The sequence below is a fragment of the Vigna unguiculata genome, chromosome 3, assembly GCF_037176805.1.
Source record: "Vigna unguiculata cultivar grain cowpea cultivar isolate G323 ecotype 2 chromosome 3, ASM3717680v1, whole genome shotgun sequence".
NCBI classification, from domain to species: domain Eukaryota; kingdom Viridiplantae; phylum Streptophyta; class Magnoliopsida; order Fabales; family Fabaceae; genus Vigna; species Vigna unguiculata.
Genome location: NC_140794.1, coordinates 64,150,338 through 64,170,038, shown reverse-complemented (window position 1 = coordinate 64,170,038; position 19,701 = coordinate 64,150,338). Strand labels below are relative to the sequence as shown.

Sequence of the window (19,701 nt, the reverse complement as noted above, 5' to 3'; positions counted from 1 at the left end):
TTACTATTTACAATATATAAATTATGAAAAGCTCATAATTAGAAATTTTTTTAGGACCATATTATGATTTTGATGACCACATACTTAGAAATATTTTTGAACCAGTGTTTGCTTCATTACTCTGATTCATATTTGGATTTGTAGGACCTCATATCAAGAACTTTCTCCATCCCAATTATGAAGTTTTGCATCATGGAGCATGCTCATGTCACTTTGCTTTCACCAACTTTTATTTTATGTCTATGCACACCACCCTTTTTAGCTAACAAATTACTATTTGTCTCACTAACTCAATCATGCTGTCCAAAATATGGGCCAGAAGTAAGCCCATATTGTTTTAGAGGTTAGGTTTTTGACAAAGGCCTACACTGGCTAATTACTAACTGCAACCCATACTAAGAAAAAAAATAATCATTATTACTAACTGCACCCTATATACTAAGAGAAACAAATTAAATATCATCTCTCACTGCACCTGTGTCATTACCGTTGTACTCCCTTCTTAATTACAAAGGAAGAAGAGAGAGAGCTCGTTCTTCTGGAAAACAGCTCACCCCAAAATGCATTACGTGAAGCTTGTTCCTGAAATTTTATTTTAAAAAATTTCAAAAAACTTGTTTCAAAAATTTCTAGAGCAAGTAATTTGAAAATCACTTTCACAAAAAGGAAAAATGGTTACTTTATAAATTAAGAAGAAAAACTATACAAAAATTGATTTTATAATTTTCCAAGAAAATTTACCCAATTAGCACTCTAGATTCAAGGATTATACACACAATTATTAAAACAAGAATGAAAATGTTGAATGATGTAAAAAATTGATTTGATGGCAAACTTTTTTTACCCGAATATTACCTTCTAATTAAATATAAATATAAATTCTCAGTCTTTTATGAAAAGCTTTTTGTTCGTTTTTTCCTTTTTGAAGGATGCAGAGTTTTCTTACAAGGTATACTTTATTCAGAAACCAACTCTTCAAATTTAACTAATCTTAATTTTAATCTGAAAAAAAAAATTAGATCTTCACGTACCTTATCAAATTTTGTGAGCGTAAATTTGATCAATCTCATTTTCAAATTAATTTTTAAACTTTATTAAATCATATGGAATTAATAGACGTAGTTATAATATATTTTAATTCAAAATTCTTCTTCATAATTTATTCATTATTTTATTTTAATTAACTATGTAACTCTTTTATTCTTATATATTGTAATATAGTCTTTATTCTATATATAAATTAGAATAATTATTTTAAATAATAAATAAATAGACATTATTCAATTAGAGCATAAAAGCTTTTCAACATTTGAAAAAAGAAAATTAATTTATCATTTTAATTTCTTCATAAATAGTAAACAAAGTTATCTAATTAATTTGTTATTTAATATAATACAACCTTCATTATCCTCTAAATATAACTTACTCCAACATTTGAAATTGTATTTTAAATTTCAAATTCATCTTTTTCAGATTTATAAGTTTTATTTTAAATGTCTAGAGAATTATAGATAACTAATTGGGAATATAAATTGTTTACCATATATCTAAAATATAATTTATATGTTCGAACTATAATGTATTGTAAATTATAATACAACTCACATGTTTAGTTTTATTTATTAATTGTAAACGTTTGCTATATGTCAGATATATTAGATTAGATATTTTATATCTTCTTTTTATTTGTTATTATTTTTTATATCATTTGTAATTTGGCCTTAATCATAATCTTTTTATTATTAGAGTATCTATTTGTATTTTCTACCCAAAGGAAATTAATCACATACCTAATTTTTTACTATATTGAATATAATATCTAGAGTCAGGTTCTTTTGACAAACTTTTTCGTCACCTCTACTCCTGCAATTCTTCTTATCACTGTCGTCATCGGAGTTTGTCATTGTTTGTGCCATATCCACCATTGTTTCTGATGTCTCCATATTTGTTTGCGTTGTTGAAGCGGCTTTTTAGGTTAGCGATCCCCCCAATCAGATCATTCGAGTCAGGTGACCATCATGTCGTTGAGATTGTCGCTATCGAAGTTGCCATGTGTAATCACATGCCTTTCAACGCTTTTCGGCGCACGTGGAGACCTGATCTGCCTCGTCTCCAACAACAATCATCATCATCGAGATCACTTCTTCCTCCTCTTTTTGGATCTAGACTTGTTGAATTGATCAAAGCTCTTTGTTCTTTTAAGGATATTTAATTCTCTCTCTTCTTCCACAACTTCTTTTGTTGCCTTTTCAAATATTACAGACTAATATGCTATTTTCAATGAATTTTTCAAATAGAATAAGGATCGTCAAAACTCTAGTTTCACTACTTTTGTTGCACGCACACGTTTATCTTTTGATGGCTTAACTCAACCTCCTTATCTTGGACCTTGGGTTCTCGACTCAAGTGCCCCCGATCACATTACTGGTAACAAATCTTTTTATTCTATTCAAATAATTTACCTCAGTTACAATGGTTGATGAGTCTAAGGTCTTATCTCGTGGTGTTGGAATTGTAAATATTCTTCCATCTTTATTCATTGATAATGTTCTTTATGTCTCTGAGTCCCCCTTTAACTTATTATTCATCAGTCGTCTAACCCGTTTTCTAGATTGTGTTATTTCTTTTCCTAAATATTCTATTTGTTTACAATATCAGAGTTCGGGACAAATGATTGGCACCGAATATGAGTCTCATAGTGTTTATCATCTTCGGCCTTATACACATGTTATCACAATTATGGAGTCTCCATCTCTTCTTCATGCTAAGTTAGGTCATCCTAGTCTTGCTAAATTGCAATAACTTGTTTCCAGTTTGTCCAATTTGTCTAGTTTGTCGTGTGCATGTCATTAGGAAAACATAATCACAGTTTCTTTCCTCGTAATGTCTCACAACGTGCTTCATCACCTTTTACATTAGATCACTCTGACATTTGTGAAACTAGTAGTATTAAGTCTAATTTAGGTTTTGAGTATTTTGTTACTTTCATTATTGGTTGTTTTTAATGAAAAATTGTTTTGAGTTGTTTTCTATATGTCAAAGTTTTTATAATGAAATTAAAACTCAAATTAGGATTTCTATTTTAAGGTTATGAAGTAATAATGGTCGTGAATAGCTTTTCTATTCTTTTAAACATTTTGATGGCTTGTCATGGCATTCTTCTTCAAACTTCATATGCTTACACACCTCAACAAAATGGGGTGGTTGAGCACAAGAGCAGACATCTTGTTCAACGCACATCCATCCCATTTTGTTGAGATGTGTAAGCACATAAAATTTGATGTAGAATGTCGAAAAGCCATCAAATGTCTAAAAGAATGAGAAAAAAATTCACGACGATTGTCACTTCATAAAGTTTGAATAGAAATCTCAAACTGAGTTTAATTTCATTATAAAAGGTTTGAAAAATAGAAAAGTAACTTAGAACGATTTTTCATTCAAAACAACCGAGTGCATCTCGAATAATCATCAATAAAAGTAATAAAATACTAAAATCCTAAATTAGACTTAACACGACTAAGTCCCCAAATGCCAGAGTGAACTAACGAAAAAGGTGACAAAACACGTTGTGAGACACTATGAGGAAAGGAACTACAACTATATTTTCCTAATTGACATGACTCACACACCAAATTGGACAACATGGATAAGCTAGGAACAAATTGCTGCAATTTGGCAAGACTGAGATGACCTAACGAAGCATGAAAAAGAGATTGAGACTCCATAATTGCGTCAACATGTGTACAAGGGCGGAGATAATAAAGGCCATAAGACTCACATTTGATGTCAATCACTTGTCTTGAACTCCAGCCATGTAAACAAACATAATATTTGGTAAAAGAAATAACACAATCAAGATAATGAGGTAGACAACTAATAGATAATAAATTAAAAGGAGACATAAGGACATAAAGAACATTATCAATAGATAAAAAGGAAAAAAAAATTAACAATCTCCATACCATGGGCTAAAACTCTAGATCCATTGATCACGATAACAGAAGGCAAAGTATCCGAAGAGGATAAAGAGAAAAACAAATATTTATTATCAGTAATGTGATCGGTGGCTCCTAGGTCAAGAACCCAAGGACTAAGAGAAGAAGATTGAGTCATAACAACAAAAGACATACTTGTGCATGCTACAAATGCAGTGGAACTAAAAGGTTGTTAATCCTTATACCATTTGAGGAAGTTACTGAAAATAACAAATTCGTCAGTGATATCTGATGAAGGAGGATCCTTAGTAGGTGATTGTGAAGGAGGATTTGTCTGAGCAACAACAAATTGAGGAGGATGGTGATATAATGCATAACACCTGACAATCATATGACCTAATTTGCCACAATGGTCACACTTGTGACGTCCTTTTTTTGGCTTACGAGAGCAATTACGATCATCACGTTGAAATGCCAATGCAGAGGAATCATCAACAGAAATAAGTGTATCATTGATTGGTTTACTTGGTACACACAAAAGAGCGAAACAAGTGAAAGTCAGATTAGGTACAAAAGTGAACCAAAAACTTGATCACGGACATTGAACTATTTATCAACAAGTTCGTGTAATGACAATATTATGAAGAACTTTGATTGTTACTCTATTTCTTGGACAGGAGACAATAACTCATTAAATTCATAAAAAATAGCATGAATTTCATTTGTATAATCAACTATAGAGTCTTGATGCCGAGGAACAACATTGAAAAGATCATGACTAATACCATAAAGACATTGAGTATTATTAGTGTATAATAATTTAACATGTTCCCATATTTCAGAGCATGTTTCATAGGAACGAAAAAATTGTTTTAAAAAAGAGTGAAGAATACCTTTGAGAACAATGCATAACTGAGCTCAATTTTCTGTCAGGTAACCTCGCGAGAAGCAATAACAATCACTTTAGGATACCAGTTATTCGTATGTTTATAGACAAAAGAAATGAGAAGCGCATAAGGTTTAGTTTTCCTTTCTTTTCTAATAGTAACACGTAGAAAAATCATAAGAGAAACCACCGAATGCAGAGCAGTACAGAAAAATGAAAATCCATCAGAAGTTTATTTAAATTGGTAATTATAAACACTTAAAACTAATGGAGCCCCATTAAATCCAAGCTGGCCAGGGTCAAAGGTAGCTCCATTTAAACAAAACTATTTCTGAAGTCAACAACAATGCCTCTGCATCCTCATCTAACAAAAGGAATGAGTAAGTACTCTGCATAAAATAGCTGCAATAAGAAACAAGACATCAGTACAAGATTGAGTAAACAATTTAAAATTAAATATACAAATAAACTGGAAATAATTCATGTCCCTATTGTCACGTGCTTTCAAAAAGAAGCATTTTCATCAGAAGATAAAATTCGACCAATTTCTTGACTATCTTCACCAATTTAGATAGAAATAATTTCACTGTAGTAACGTACCCTGGTGTGTTATATATTTCAATTGGAAATTGGAAGATAGTAGAAATCAAACAATCACTGTTTCTAAAAACGGAAAAGTAATCAGATAGCTATTCCTTATTTCTTTTGAACAACGACCTAATAGAATGATAAAGTCTTTTAAGGTTGGCAATTACCTTCCAAATAAACATATAGAAGGATGTTATCGAAGCTTTGCTTTTCAAATCTACAGATTTGGCTTGATACCAGAGAATTGAAGCCAACACAGCGTGTCCAAGACCCTAACACATTGGCAGAGAGTAAAATTCAAATATTGTAAAAAAGTTTACATTCACTTAGCATCATTCTAAACAACAATAGACCTAAGATTGCTTCTGAAAGTGTGCCCGTCTCCTTTAAAGATAAAATTGAATTGTGCAACAATAACATAGACAGCTATACTAAACTAAAGAAATATTTCCTTATAGTATATGCTGAATTGCAATTGTAAAGGAGCACCTCGGTTTAGTAATTCAGAAGACAATTGCCAAAAGGCACAAGACTACAACCCAGTGGGGTCTGGTGAGGGTAGATGAAGATAGCCTCGGCCCCTCTACAAGTGGAGAGGCTACGTCGAGATTTGAACCTGTGACATCCGGGTCACGAGGTCAATGTTACTTATCTAACATGCAGTAAAAAAATGCAACACGAGATGGGAAGCAAGTTTGCTGAATGTTGATACTAAACAACTCACGTACAATAAAAGTACTGCACGTGAAGGAAGGTAAGAATATAGATCAACTTCTTGCCAACTTGATATATAACGAATCCAAATCACAACTCATCCTCCTCACCCTAGAACCAAATATATAACTGCTAAAAGCGAAGCAGGATCCAGCACACCCATAACTGCAAGTGTATACATGTAATCACTAATAAGTACAATACCGTGGCAATTTTGCTCCAAAGACAGGGAGATGAAGCTCCCACCAGGAGGGCCACTCCGTAAGCTATTTCAAGGAGGGATACACAAGTCCAGAATACCTGCAAAAAGGATAGTTAGGTACAAACAAGGGATGTAAGAGGGCAGAAGCAATTCTGCTGAGATAGTATGACATACCGGCTTCTGACCTAACCGTACTGAAAAGGATTGGATGCCAAATATTTTATCCCCTTCAATGTCAGGAATATCCTAAAAAATGAACCCAAAATTTTACATTAGGCAACATAAGAACAAAAAAATTGTCAGTGAAAACAAACGTATTCCACAAGAAATTAAAGGTCTTTACCTTAAACAGTGCTATAACTACAGAGAAGAAGCTCATGAATGCAGTAGCAAAAATCAGTGGTCTTGAAAAGACAGGTGGCCTCTTGTACACGTGAGTCTGGACGTTGTTACAAGAATTAGCAACCAAAAACATCAAATTTCCTAGGGATATTGATTTGTTGTAAGGAAAGTTATGACATACTAGTCAGATACTATAACACAATTGTTGGAAAAATGCATTGATTCCTTCCAATTTTTTTTCTTTTGTCGTAGTGTAATACTTATGAACGGTAATTAGAGAATATATGCCTCACTGGGACAAGATGGTGAAGATAGACCAATTCAAATTGACGGCAGATCCAAATAGTTTATCACGAATCCAACAAAGAAAAAACATAAAAATTTGGGATAAAGATTAGTTATTGCTGTTAATCATGCAAAAAGCTAATGCATGTTCATTCAAAACGATGAGTCTCTAAAAAGAACAGTTAGCTATAGGACATAACCTGCATGTGAAGGAAAAATGCAAGTTGAACTATTACAGCCCGAACAGCAAGAATGCACATAGCTGCGAGGACTGCAAATCTCTTCCATCTCAATAGAGGCACCTGAAGTTTTTCAAAACGACAAAATTTGTAAACAATGTTGTCAGCACTCAATTACAATACAAGTATAAACGCAGTTAATATTTTTATGAGCAAAATCAATATCAGATGCACAGCTATTATTGTCCACTTAATTTTCCATTTGATGAATTGCTATTGCTAAAATTTGAATCTCAGGGCTAACCAATTTCAACTCAAAAATCCTCCCCTTTAGTTTGGATTGACTTTTTTGAAAAGGAAAAAAAATGGATAGTATTTGACATTTATTGCCATGTAATTTGGCAATGCAAGTAATGTGCAAGACCAAGAACAGGCACGATTTCAGAATTGAGACATATCATGACTCTTAACTATGCTTTTAATAATGAGGGGGGAAAGGGAGATTGAACGCAATCCAAAATAACTCACATTGATTGAATAAGCAGTCCCTAGCACAAAACTTACGAAAAGAGCCCAAAATAATGGCCATGAACCTACTATCCAGCCAAGCCAGAAACTCTGCAGAAAAAAAATAAAGCAATAAACTTCCTTCCACCCAGTCAATACATTTTGTCTTGACCAATATCATTGAAAAAGGGACTAATCGATATGGTACCAAAATTGAAAAGGATGCAACAATAGCAACACCAGTTCCAAAGGAATATTCCCCAGATGCCAATGGAAGATATGGCTTGTTTATCTGGAATAAAACACAAAGCATGTATTATGGAATAGCTCACAAATTCACTCAAAAACATCTTACCACACAAACAAACCAGAAAACAGAGATAAATAGCAAGTGTCGGAGATGATAGAAGGTAAATAGAGGAAGAGAACATTAAACACACAGAAGTTAACGTGGTTCAATTGAAGTATTAACAAACTTCAGTCCATGTCTTCGGAGGAATTCACCATATTAGAGATTACAACTCAGGTTTCTCTCTTAGCAACTCTCTCAAATGTTCAACTCAAATGCTAGCTTTCTTATGAAGCCACAAGGGACCTATTTATACAGTTATAACTGTCATGCATGAGACACCCTATACAAGTTGTCGACGCTATAAGACTAGTCGTCTACTTACATGTTCTACTATATTATAGAATCATCTAATACATGTCAACTGGTCTAGGAACCTTCTATATAACATTTTACGGAGCCAATTTTTCACAGCATGGATTAATAATAATACAATCCATATGGTAGTTCTCCTGAAACTTTTGAAGCTGTAAAAGGTTGCAATTTTTAGTAACATTCAAAGCTTAACAAAATCATGTTTAAACCAGATTCAATGGTCAAGATTATATAAACTGCTCAAATTGTGCATGTGAGCAGAGAGACTCTTGTATGCACTTAGTCTGTAGGAATTATAGTATCCATCCAAATTTAGATAAACCATACAGGAATTTTGTCAGTATAATAAATACTATGCTTTTACAGAAAAAATTGAGAAGCCTGGAACACAGTGGAAAAAAGTAATTCATGATCTATGTCAATTGTTTATTTCTTTTAGTAAGTTTCATACCTTGTCGATTTCAACATCAGATAATTGATTCAACCCAACAATATAAATATTCATAAACAAGGCAGCAACCACAGCCTGAAACATATAAAAGAAGTCAAAAGTATTGATGAAGCTAGAAGGGAGGAGCAATTGGTTATTTAAAGGGAAACAACATATTTGGGGTCTCACCTCCAACACACCAGTAAAAAATAATGGAGAAATGTCTGATATTTTCTCAACGGCAAGGAGAGACACAGAAATTATGCTTAATGCCTGCCCAAGCACAGAAAAAGAGAGCCATTTTAAAACCTTCAGAATATTAGAATTATCTTGAAGTGCAAATTCATTGTATTAAGCATTCAAGGAATAGTTCCAAGATATATTTTACAAAAGCTTGAACTTAACTGTTCCAATAACTGTATGCGGCCTTGAAAACCTGTAGAAAGCATCCAAGGAATTTTTGACAGAGTCCAAAACGCTTTTTGGAACAAAAGCTTGAGATTCGGACCCAAAAGATTTTTCAGAGGTGGCTTTCACAACAAATTTTATGTTATATTTTTGAAACGTATACCCTCCCCCAGTGCCTTTGTAACGATGGTTCAAACTTGGCTTCCGAAGCCTCAAACAATTATATTCATTTTGGACTTTCCTTTTGTTCCACGAAGCATTTGGCCCATAAGAACCTAGACCACCAAATGTTGGATGTTAGTAGCAGTAATCATGCACAATACAAAACACAAATAATTTCCTGTTTAGGATGAATCAAAAAACATGTACATGGAGAGTTTTACAATCAATATCAAAACTTACGGAAACGAAAAAATTATATACTGCTCTACCAAAACGTATACAGTTCTCAATATGTAGATGGACATTAGAGATTCAACTGATTGAGACTATTATCACCAATGCTAACTTCTCAATGACATAGAAGTAACAACAAATAACTCACACTTCCAAACCTAATTTTATATCTCAGTAAGGTCACACCTAAATTCCAAGAATAGTCTCGTATTTTATTTAATCTTCTCTTCTTTTTTTCTTTTAAAGAAAATACAAAGTCACGAGTGTTTTCCATATTAATAATTACAACAATAATTGTGAGAGGAAAAGAAAAAAAAGGAGGGGGCCTATCTGATTATCAAACTTACTTGCATAGGAGATGGCAGCACAATGTCTAGTCCTGCAGAAATCTCCACCTGCCACTATCAACGGTTGCTGCTGTTAGATGGCTGTTAGATGTACGGAAAACAGATAAAAAATTTCCTCAGAAGAAGAAAAACAGAGATAGAGAAATAAATACCAGCGGTGAGAGAAGAAGCATTAGGCAGAGATCGGAGAAGCACCGAATCCATGTATTCCTTCAATAATAAGGTTGATTTTGAGTTGCATGAACCCAAACACACTGCACACTCACACTTCACTTCGTTCTCTTCTCCTCCCACCTTCCCCGTAATTTTTAGCACATACTACCAAAACAGATTTTTTTTTTTTGTTCAGAACGCGCCCTCTACTCACACGAACACGTCACCCTCAAATGAAGCCAGACTAAGATGCCACGTGTCGTCCCATGTGGATCCTCCATCGAACAACATCAAGGAGCACTGCAATTAAACTCTTCCTTTCTTTTTCTTCTCTCTCCAAAGCTAACCCATTACTCAAATGAAAATGGATCCATTCTCATGTCACATGTAAAAACGTGTTGCGTTTGATTTGATGTCTAGATTTTTTATGCCTATGGTTTAGATCTAAACATATCTCAAATTAGCTTCAACTTACGTCTACATCATAAATTTTAATATATCTTCACTACTTATTTTTCAATATTTATAAATTATTTAAATTGTAAAAGTAATAATTAAAAAAGTATACAAATAGCGTAACGGAGAGAAAATAAAAATGATGAGTAAATTATTACACTTAATAGTGTGGATGTAATAGGAAAGTTGAAAACAAAAATTATTATATTAAAATATAGAAAACATGTTTTTTTTTAAATAATTTAAGTAAAATATGTTTAATGTTTTCACGTAATGTATGATGGACTTGCAATGAAAAGTATCTAATAATTTTTATGAATTATAACTATCAACTAAAATAAAGACATAGACATAAAGCAAAATCATTATCCTTGGACGTGACGTCGACGAACTCTCTTTCTTTAGTCATTCTCAAAACTTTCGTTGTCACTTTCTTTGATTGTGTGAGTCAATCGATTTGGATGGATCGCAACAATCAACTTTTCTAAATGCTTCCCCCACCTTTACCTCTTGTTTTAGTATTCTTCATTTGTTCAATTTTTTATTTTTTAAAATACTAATTAATAAACTCTATAAGAGAATAGGTGATAGAGTCAAAGAGAGATGTACTTCTATGTTATTAAAAGCTTTCATTTAATTGCATGTATTATAATTGAATACATGACATATATAGATGCTCATGCTAAAACTGAAATGTGTATTAGTTATTAGGCCATTAAGTTTCTAACTTCCCCGACTAACTCCTCATACTTTTGGTTTTAACTTTATGTTATCTTAGTACTGTAATAAATACAACACAAACTAACACTTTTTTACCACTAATATAAAATGATGGACCCTTGCACCTCTAAATCAATTATTATGATTCAGTTGAGTTAGTTCTACTTGTTTAATAAAAGCACGCCGAACCTCCACCAAACTAAACTAATGTAATGTCATTGCATTGATTAGTAATATAAGTCTGTAATATCTACAAACTCTTTTTACTTGTGAAAACTTGTTTTAACAACAATTGAAAAGAAAGTCACAAGTTAATGTTTTGGGTAATTAAAAAATATACAATTGTTTTATATTATTTATTTATATACAAGGTAAGTGAAACAATATAAAAAACTTACTTACAATGCTTTGCCACCTTTTGCGTCAGATTTTCAAAAGACAGAAATACAAAAGTTTTGAAGATCTTCGGTGATAAAAAAAAAAAAAAAATCATCAAGAGAGTGAAGAAAAAATAAATAAATGATATTTTCATGTATTTAATTTCTTGTGTTGTTTAGTTAAATACTTATTATTTGTGTTGTTAAGAGAATATCGTTTGTTGATGTTTAAATGTTTTGAGAAAATTTGTAGGGTACCAATTAATTATTAGTAGAAAAATAAAAGAGTGATCAATGTTTCATGTGCAAATTTGTGCATATAAGCTAATTTAAAGAAAAGGTTTTATGCACATTTCATATATTTGGTTTCCTCTTTGTTTAGTTAAATACTTGGGAATATTCTTGTGTTGTTATAAGTGAGACAGACGAAACTTCTCTATCCTCTAGGGGGCTTGACCCCTCCCATTTTTTAATAAAAAAAAATTATATACAAAAAAAAAATCTTTTAATTTTATGTATGTGAAAATTAATTTAATATTATCTTGTATTGAAATATTTTAACCTAGTAAATTTTATTATTTGGAATTGTTGATTAAATACAAGATTTATAATAATTTCAAAACTTCAGTTCCATTATGAAAGCCCAAACAAACACAAATCAATTTGTTTTTCTCAACTTTTTGCTTATGGTTTGCTTATAATAATTTTGAAACTCCAGTTCTAACATGAACCCAATCAAACAATTCAATCATTTAACTTATTCAATTTCTTATCTTTTTTAAATAGGAATAATTAGTTAAACATTTTGGTGCGTATATGATAAATTATTTTTAATTTTTAATTTTGTTTTTTTTAAAATAGGTATATTAATAAAAAAATAAAAGAAAGATTATTTTTTTAAAAGTGATAAAAAGAAGTCTACACGTAAAGATAAAAATAAGATAAATTTAATTCCTTCACATATTTGTAAGCATGATGATAATAATCCAATTGTTCTAATAGAAAACCTTTTCTCAAAATCTTATCAAGTGAGGAGTTTGATATTAATGATCTGTATAGTAATCCAAAAACATGTAATCAATTATGGAAATAAATACACAATAAGTGAAAGAGTTGAAATTAGAAAAGTTACTTTAAAATAGGATCCATATTAAATATAACTTCAAAACTATCATTTTTATAAAAAGAAACATCCAAGTAGATTTAAGGTTAAAATATTTTTTTTGTCTCAATTGGTAAAGTTTTGTCAAATCAGTCATAATTTTCTTTTTGTGTTTAGATAGATCCCAATTTTCGTCAATTTTGTTCAATTTGATCTTTTTTTGCTAACACTCTTTAAATGATTAACTAATGAACAGCGACTACCACATGTTACTTTGTTGTTTATTTTTTATATTTTTTAATTTTCTTATTTTTTAAAATGTCCATGTGGCTAATTTTTTTAATCCCATTTTTTTAAAATGAAGCAATTTGGTCAGTTCTTTTACAAAAATGAGTGGCTTTGATCCATTTATTACAAAAATTGGTCAGTTTACTAATTAATTACATGGTAGGGTCAATTTACTAATGATTTGACTAGTTTTTTCACAAAATTGGATCGTTTTGATTTATTTATTACAGAGATGGGTCAGTTTATTAATTAATTACATAGCAGATTTGACTAACAATTTGATTTATCTTTTTTTTTTAACTTTTATAATAATTTATAAAGTTTTATATATTTTTTTTAAAATAAATTTTTAATAATTTGTTTAAAAATATTTTAAATAAAACTTTATTATTGTAAATTTTATAATAAAATGAAACAATAATTTAAAATATCAAAATTTATATAAAATTTTATTTAAAATATTTTTAATAAAATTTTATTATTGTAAATTTTTTAATAAAATGTAATAATAAAATCTAAATTATTAAGTTTTAAAATATCAAAATTTTAATAATTTTTTTAAAATATTTTTAATCAAATTTTATAATAAAATGTAATAATAAAATTTAAAATATTAAGTTTTAAAATATCAAAATTTGAATAAAATTTTATTTAAAATATTTTTAATCAAATTAATAAAATTTTATTTTAAAAAATATATATAAAACTTCAGAAATTATATAAAAGGTAAAAATAAATAGAGAGAAGTCAAATCATTAGTAAACTGACCATGTCATGTGTAAGTCCCTAGAAAATGGCGTTTTAAAAGTGATAGTGGTTTAAAAATAGTGAGACTCGATTATTTTAAAATTAAAAGGTATTAGTATAAAATTAAAAATAGTGAGTTTTCGCTCTCTTTTGTAGTCTTTCTCTGTTTTCTGTTGCATGCAAGCCCTTTTCCGCTTGCATGTGACGTTTTAATCATCAGTATGAGTTTCTACTGATCAGTGATCATAACGATATGTCCTTATCGTTCTTGTGATGTTTTTATGTGTAGATAGAGCATCTTGTGGAGTTAGAGGTGTTAACGTTTTTAAGGCGTTGATGTTTATAAAGCTATCTAAACAGGATAACAGGTAAGGGAAGCTAGCCTTTTGCTCAAATTCAGTAGAAATCTTCTATGAGAACTTAGATTTGCATGATCCTATGTTTGATTGATGTTTGAATTAATTGTTGTATGGAAATTGGGTTTTCTGGTATGAATTGTGGGGCTCTGCATGTGAAAACAGATTAAAATTTTGTTGATTTCGTCCAGGCGAGCAGCTTTCGCTTGAGCGAAAATACCAGAAATTCACCCCTGCAACTGCACGAGGTCTCGCCTAGACGAGCTGGATTCTCCTGAGCAAGAGACACTCTCGTCTAAGCGAAACAGCTTAGCCTGAGCTAGAATTCGCTCAGTTTCAGAGTTGCCCATTGTTTGAGTCTCACCCAGGCGAGAGTGACTCGCCTAAGCGAGAATGACCCTCTCGCCCAGGCGAGAGCTTCTAGCTTGGGCGAGTTCCTATGCAGAATTGTTGATTTTTTCCTCTGTTTTAATTATTGGAAGTTATAATAAATTATTTAATGTGATGTTTATTCATATTATGCTTGGATTATTGTGACTGGTAGTACATGTGGTATAAATTGTATAAAATCATATCATCAGAAGGTGTGGTTGCACTAGAATTTTGAGGGGAATTCTAGAGAATAAGTTAGTGTATGTGTAAGAACATGAGGACTCCTAATTTGGTTGGTATCTTGAAACTCCAATAATCATTCACGCTCAGGTAGAGCATAATGGATTATGTCGTGAGTAGTAGCAGGAGGTTCTAGTCTTTGGACTTGATCAAGTCTTAGACGCGAAGGGGACTTACCTTGTGAGCGGTCGGATGATAACTCCTTGTGTCCAATTTTGCAGAGTTTGGGAACCGTCACAAGTGCACGCCACCAAGAGATCTAATGTCACTTACATAATTCGGATATCGAGTCTAGAGTAATATATATGCATTGTGTTTGTGGTGGTCTATGTGATTCTGGTGAAAATGAGAAAGATTGCATGATTTATGTTTATAATTGAACTGTATGATTCCTTTAATCAGATTAGCTTACCCTTGCTTTTTGTGTTCCTGTCTTGTGTTGTATGTTTCCTTTTGCGATGATCACCTATAATGGTGGGAGCAGATGTGGTTGCAGTGTCAAAGACACTTCTGGAGGATGAAGAACCATCGTTTTTCTTGTTGAGGAGGAGGTTTCCAGTGGGAGCTTTAGCAGTAGTCAGTTTAAGTATAGAGTTTATTAGTTCCGTTTAAGTGTATAAGTGATATATTTTTATAGTCATATCTTTTGTAAGACTGTATTAATATATTGTGTACACTGAATTATCTATTTTGGAACTATGATGAAACTCCCTATTTTTATTAACTTTATACGACTGAAATTGGGATGTTACATCATGTAATTAATTAGTAAAGTGATCCATTTTTGTAATAAATGGGTCAAAATTACCCATTTTTGTAAAAAAACCAATTTTGTTCATTTCCAAATTGAGACCAAATTGACTTAAACAATATTAACTTTAACACGTAGCACGTTGTTGGGTTGACACGCAAACATTTTTAAAAAATTAAAAAAAAAATAAAAAACAAAAAACATTACGAAATGACACATGACCGTCACTATTCATTACTGTTAATAATTTAAATGATGTTAAAAAAATCAAATTAAACAAAATTAACGAAAACTAGAACCTATTTAAACACGAAAATAAAATTAGGTCTTTGACAAAACTTAACATAAATTAAGACAAAAAAATATTTTAAAGTATATTTAAATACCAAATTATGTACTTTTATTACATTAATAACAATGATTAAATATATAAATTTTGAATATATTATTTTCGTCCTTTCGAAACTTTTAATCAAAATCCAAGATTCACTTGTAATTATTATTTACCTTGTTGATTAAGGATAAAGAAAATATTATATATATATATATATATATATATAATATTTTTAAAAACTTTAAGAGAATTTATGATGTATTTATTAATTATTATTATCATCAGTGAATGATTTTATAAAATTAGGATCGATGAATTTTTCTTTTATATTGTGGTAGTTTATATCTTCGTTGTTTTCTATGTTTTATTATTTTACATAGTATTTATATACAGAATATTTGATTTGAGCTTTATTTTTTCTTGTTATTTTTGTTATTTTCTGAACAGAGCATTAAGAATTAATATAACTAGTAATTGAAAAGAGCAATATAAAATAGTTATGAGGAATGGAGGAAGAAAAAGACAAAGTAGAAGTTGTTATGATTTTTGAATACTCAAAGCAGATAAAAGAAATGGATGTGCAAGTTTCGAAATGAAGGAAAGGTTGTTACCTGTTACAGGAGAAACTAGGAAGTTTTGTTGTCATCAAACACAACATTGCAATTTTGCAAGGAGATTCCTTCTTTTTTTCAAAGAAAGCAACATCTTGGATTCATTTGTTCAATAGTAATTGCATTTGCATCCAACAACTTGCACACAATTGAATCATGCGCAATTCTCAAACCTCATTATTGTTTACCCATTAATGTCTTGCTTTCTTTCAGTCTGACCCGTATCTTAGTTTTGACCCCTATACATAAGAAAAACTTGTCAAATCGTAAAATCTTAATTAATAATGCAATTATGGAAATGAAAAGTTTCAAATCAAAACCTCCAATTGTGACTCTTGCTGCAGTTTTCAGCAAGTGAAATTAGGCAGAACGTAGAGAGATCCTCGCGTAATATAAACATCTTTCTACCAAGTTCTTAAGAGATTTTATTTTTTAAATTTAACGATACAATATGTGATATTTTGTATTTATATATTAGCGATATATTCTTACTATATTTTATGTTTTTATTATTGATGTGATTTTTTTTATACATATTTAATATAAAGGAGATTCTCATTCCGGTATCATTTTTTTTTCACTTTTACCTCTAAGTTATGGATTTATGTATACCTATATATAAAGAGTATTTCTCATTTTAGTGTTTTTTTTTTTTCATTTTTACCCTTCGAATTACCGTTTTATTTAAATTTAATTAATTTTATTAAATTTAACCATTTTTAAAAAATTTAAATATTTTTCTAAATTAAATAAATAAAAACCATTTACTAAATAAATAAAAATCATCTACAAAATAAATAAAAACTATCTAATTCTAAAACTTATTCATATTTATTTTCATAATTATAATTTTATTATTTTTTGTTGTAAAAAATATATATATACACATGTGCACGTATTTTCATTAATAATAAACACGAAATCATGTGAATGGTGAGGATGAGTCAAGATTTTTCTTCCTCTTTTTCATTTACTTTCTTTTTAGACCACTAGTAAGGGACATATTTTTGAAGTGAAGACGACATATTTTGTTTTGTTTTTATTTTATTTTTCCATTTTAAGTTTTTAATTTTCTTTTTATCATATTTTACATTTTTTTTTGCTAAACATCTCATTGGTCTTTTTGTCTATGTATTTTGTCTAATTAAAAGTTTAAAACTTCTTTTATATTCTTACATACTGTGGGCTCTATTTTGGGCCAGTTTTTCTTGTTTAAGCTTTTCTTCGTACATTTCTATAATTTCTAATTGCGCCCTATAACTTTTAAAAGGCCCATTTTAGACGTTGTAAAAGTGTCTTCTGAATTGTTTGTTCTAGAAAAATTCTAGAACGAATTTCTTGAAATTTTCAGAGCATGGCTTCTGTAACTGAATTTTCATATTAGGATTTTTAGTTTAAGCTTTTCGAAAATATGAAATACAAAACACACTTTTTTAAATATATGTGACACTTTTTAGAATAAGTTTTGTAGAGCACGTGAAATGTGTTCCAAAATTATCTCTCAAAGAAAAAAAAAATCCTGAACAAGTTTTCTAAATCATAAATGACAGCTTTCAAAACAAGTTCTCTAAAATGACTTCTATCTCTTCTTTTCTTTTAGTGTTCAAATATTATATTAAAAAATTTAAGCATAACGGAATGAGATAGTTAAAATCAATATTATAGTATGTTCAAGAAATCTTACTTCATAAAATCATAACACAAGTAATATATGTTACATTTTATAAAACTATTATATATATATATATATATATATATAATTAATTAATTGAGATTCATTCGGTTGAAGGGGTACAACAGGAAAACACGATACCCATAACTTTTTATTGAGTTTGAATTTGATTTTGGTTGAAACTTCATAATAACATAAATTTAATTAAATTTAAATTTTATTTATCTTGAACTAGTTCATCCAATGAGGTGGTACAGTGGATAATTTAGAAAAAAACAACAATTTATATGATTTTATTTAACTATTCTAACAGTTTTTTTCATACCATAATCAAGAGTGAAAGCGTAGGATGAGAAAAAGTTGGGTTTTTCTTTATGCACCCCTATTTTTCTTCCTACACCCCAACTTTTTTATAATTCCATTGCTACCCTTTTGGTTTGTAGTTACCGGCTTTCAGGAATTGATGTTAGTGGCTTCAAAAATCGGTGTTACCAGCTTTCAGAATTTGGTGTTGTTGATTTTCAAGATGCAGGTGTGCCAGTTTGTGAAATTATGTTTTGACTATTTTTTTTTCTTGGTTGGCGACCCCTCAAACCCTTGTTGACAAGCCAAAGTTGTTGGAGAAGTGAAATATGAGTACCAAAAAGGACTTGAATATCCTGAAGGTCCATACGATACCTCTTTACTCAGTAGTTAGTAAGATCATATGTTCATGCTTCCTCATCTACTTATAATGGAAAAATGTTGTCTTATTGTCCATTTGGATATTGTCGGTGCTATGGCACCACTAATTTAGTTGTTAGGGGTATTCCACACGAGTTTACTTGTTGGATCTTATCAGGTGCATAATTTTTGCAGACAATAGTGGAACATACATCAGTATCTTGTACCTATTGTTGTTCAGAGATCTTACGACATGTGGTGGATATGCATGAGGGGTCGTTGCACTGGTTCATATGTACCCAATGTTGCCATGACATCCTAAATGATGTACACGTACCCAAAAGAACAAAGTCATTAGGCAGTCTACGAGTGAGTAACTTTATTTACATAATCATTATAACACTCTCATTAGATAACATTCTTATGTTTTTACTTGTTACCGTTGCAAGATGAACTAAGACGCGTTGCGAGCATTGCACATATGATGGTTGTGAAGAACGTGTGGTGAGTAATTGAGGAGATCGAAACGTTTGTGGTCGATGTTGATCTTAATTAGGGATGACAACAGGGTGGGACGAGACGGGTTTTGTTATCCCATACTCATATCTAAACTTTATATTTTTAGATTACAGTATCTCGTCATGGTTGTAGTATGTCACAAAATTTATTTTATTAAACTATAGGATCCAATGTTACTGGCGTTCAAAAATAGGTGTTACTGGCGTTCAGAAATCGGTGTTACTGGCGTTCAGAAATCGGTGTTACCGGTTTTCAAAAACCGGTGTTATCGACTTTTATAAATGGGTGTTACCGACTTTCATTATTGGGAGTGCCGGCTACAAACATATTAGTTTATAATTTATATATATATTTTTTAAAAGACATAATGGTCTTCAGAATCATACTTGGAGGGGCAGGAAAAAAAATTGGGGATATAAGAAAAAGCCGAAAAGCTTTGGTTTTAATGAAGCATTAT

The 19,701-nt window shown here is 30.6% G+C and overlaps 1 protein-coding gene across 3 annotated transcripts; it reads right to left on the bottom strand.

The window, feature by feature from the left end:
- Nucleotides 1–4,938: 4,938 nt before the first annotated feature.
- On the bottom strand, nt 4,939–10,360 carry LOC114175608 (homogentisate phytyltransferase 1, chloroplastic-like). Of its 3 annotated transcripts, XR_014993942.1 has the most exons (14): nt 10,036–10,360; nt 9,884–9,937; nt 9,138–9,415; nt 8,922–9,005; nt 8,754–8,828; nt 7,847–7,930; nt 7,660–7,749; nt 7,153–7,254; nt 6,669–6,764; nt 6,500–6,571; nt 6,328–6,423; nt 5,899–6,025; nt 5,577–5,681; nt 5,026–5,223 (listed from the first exon to the last, which is right to left on the bottom strand). XR_014993942.1 is itself a non-coding variant. In XM_028060370.2 (13 exons), the coding sequence occupies exons 1-13, from the start codon at nt 10,085–10,087 to the stop codon at nt 5,182–5,184; spliced, it is 1,230 nt and encodes a 409-aa protein (XP_027916171.1). In that variant the 5' UTR covers nt 10,088–10,356; the 3' UTR covers nt 4,939–5,181. The 3 variants fall into 3 exon arrangements, 2 of the variants coding, with proteins under 2 accessions (XP_027916171.1, XP_027916172.1); XM_028060370.2 differs by lacking the exon at nt 5,899–6,025 and having other exon boundaries at nt 4,939–5,223; nt 10,036–10,356; XM_028060371.2 differs by lacking the exon at nt 5,899–6,025 and having other exon boundaries at nt 4,939–5,223; nt 9,884–9,931; nt 10,036–10,356.
- Between the last annotated feature and the right edge of the window lie 9,341 nt (nt 10,361–19,701).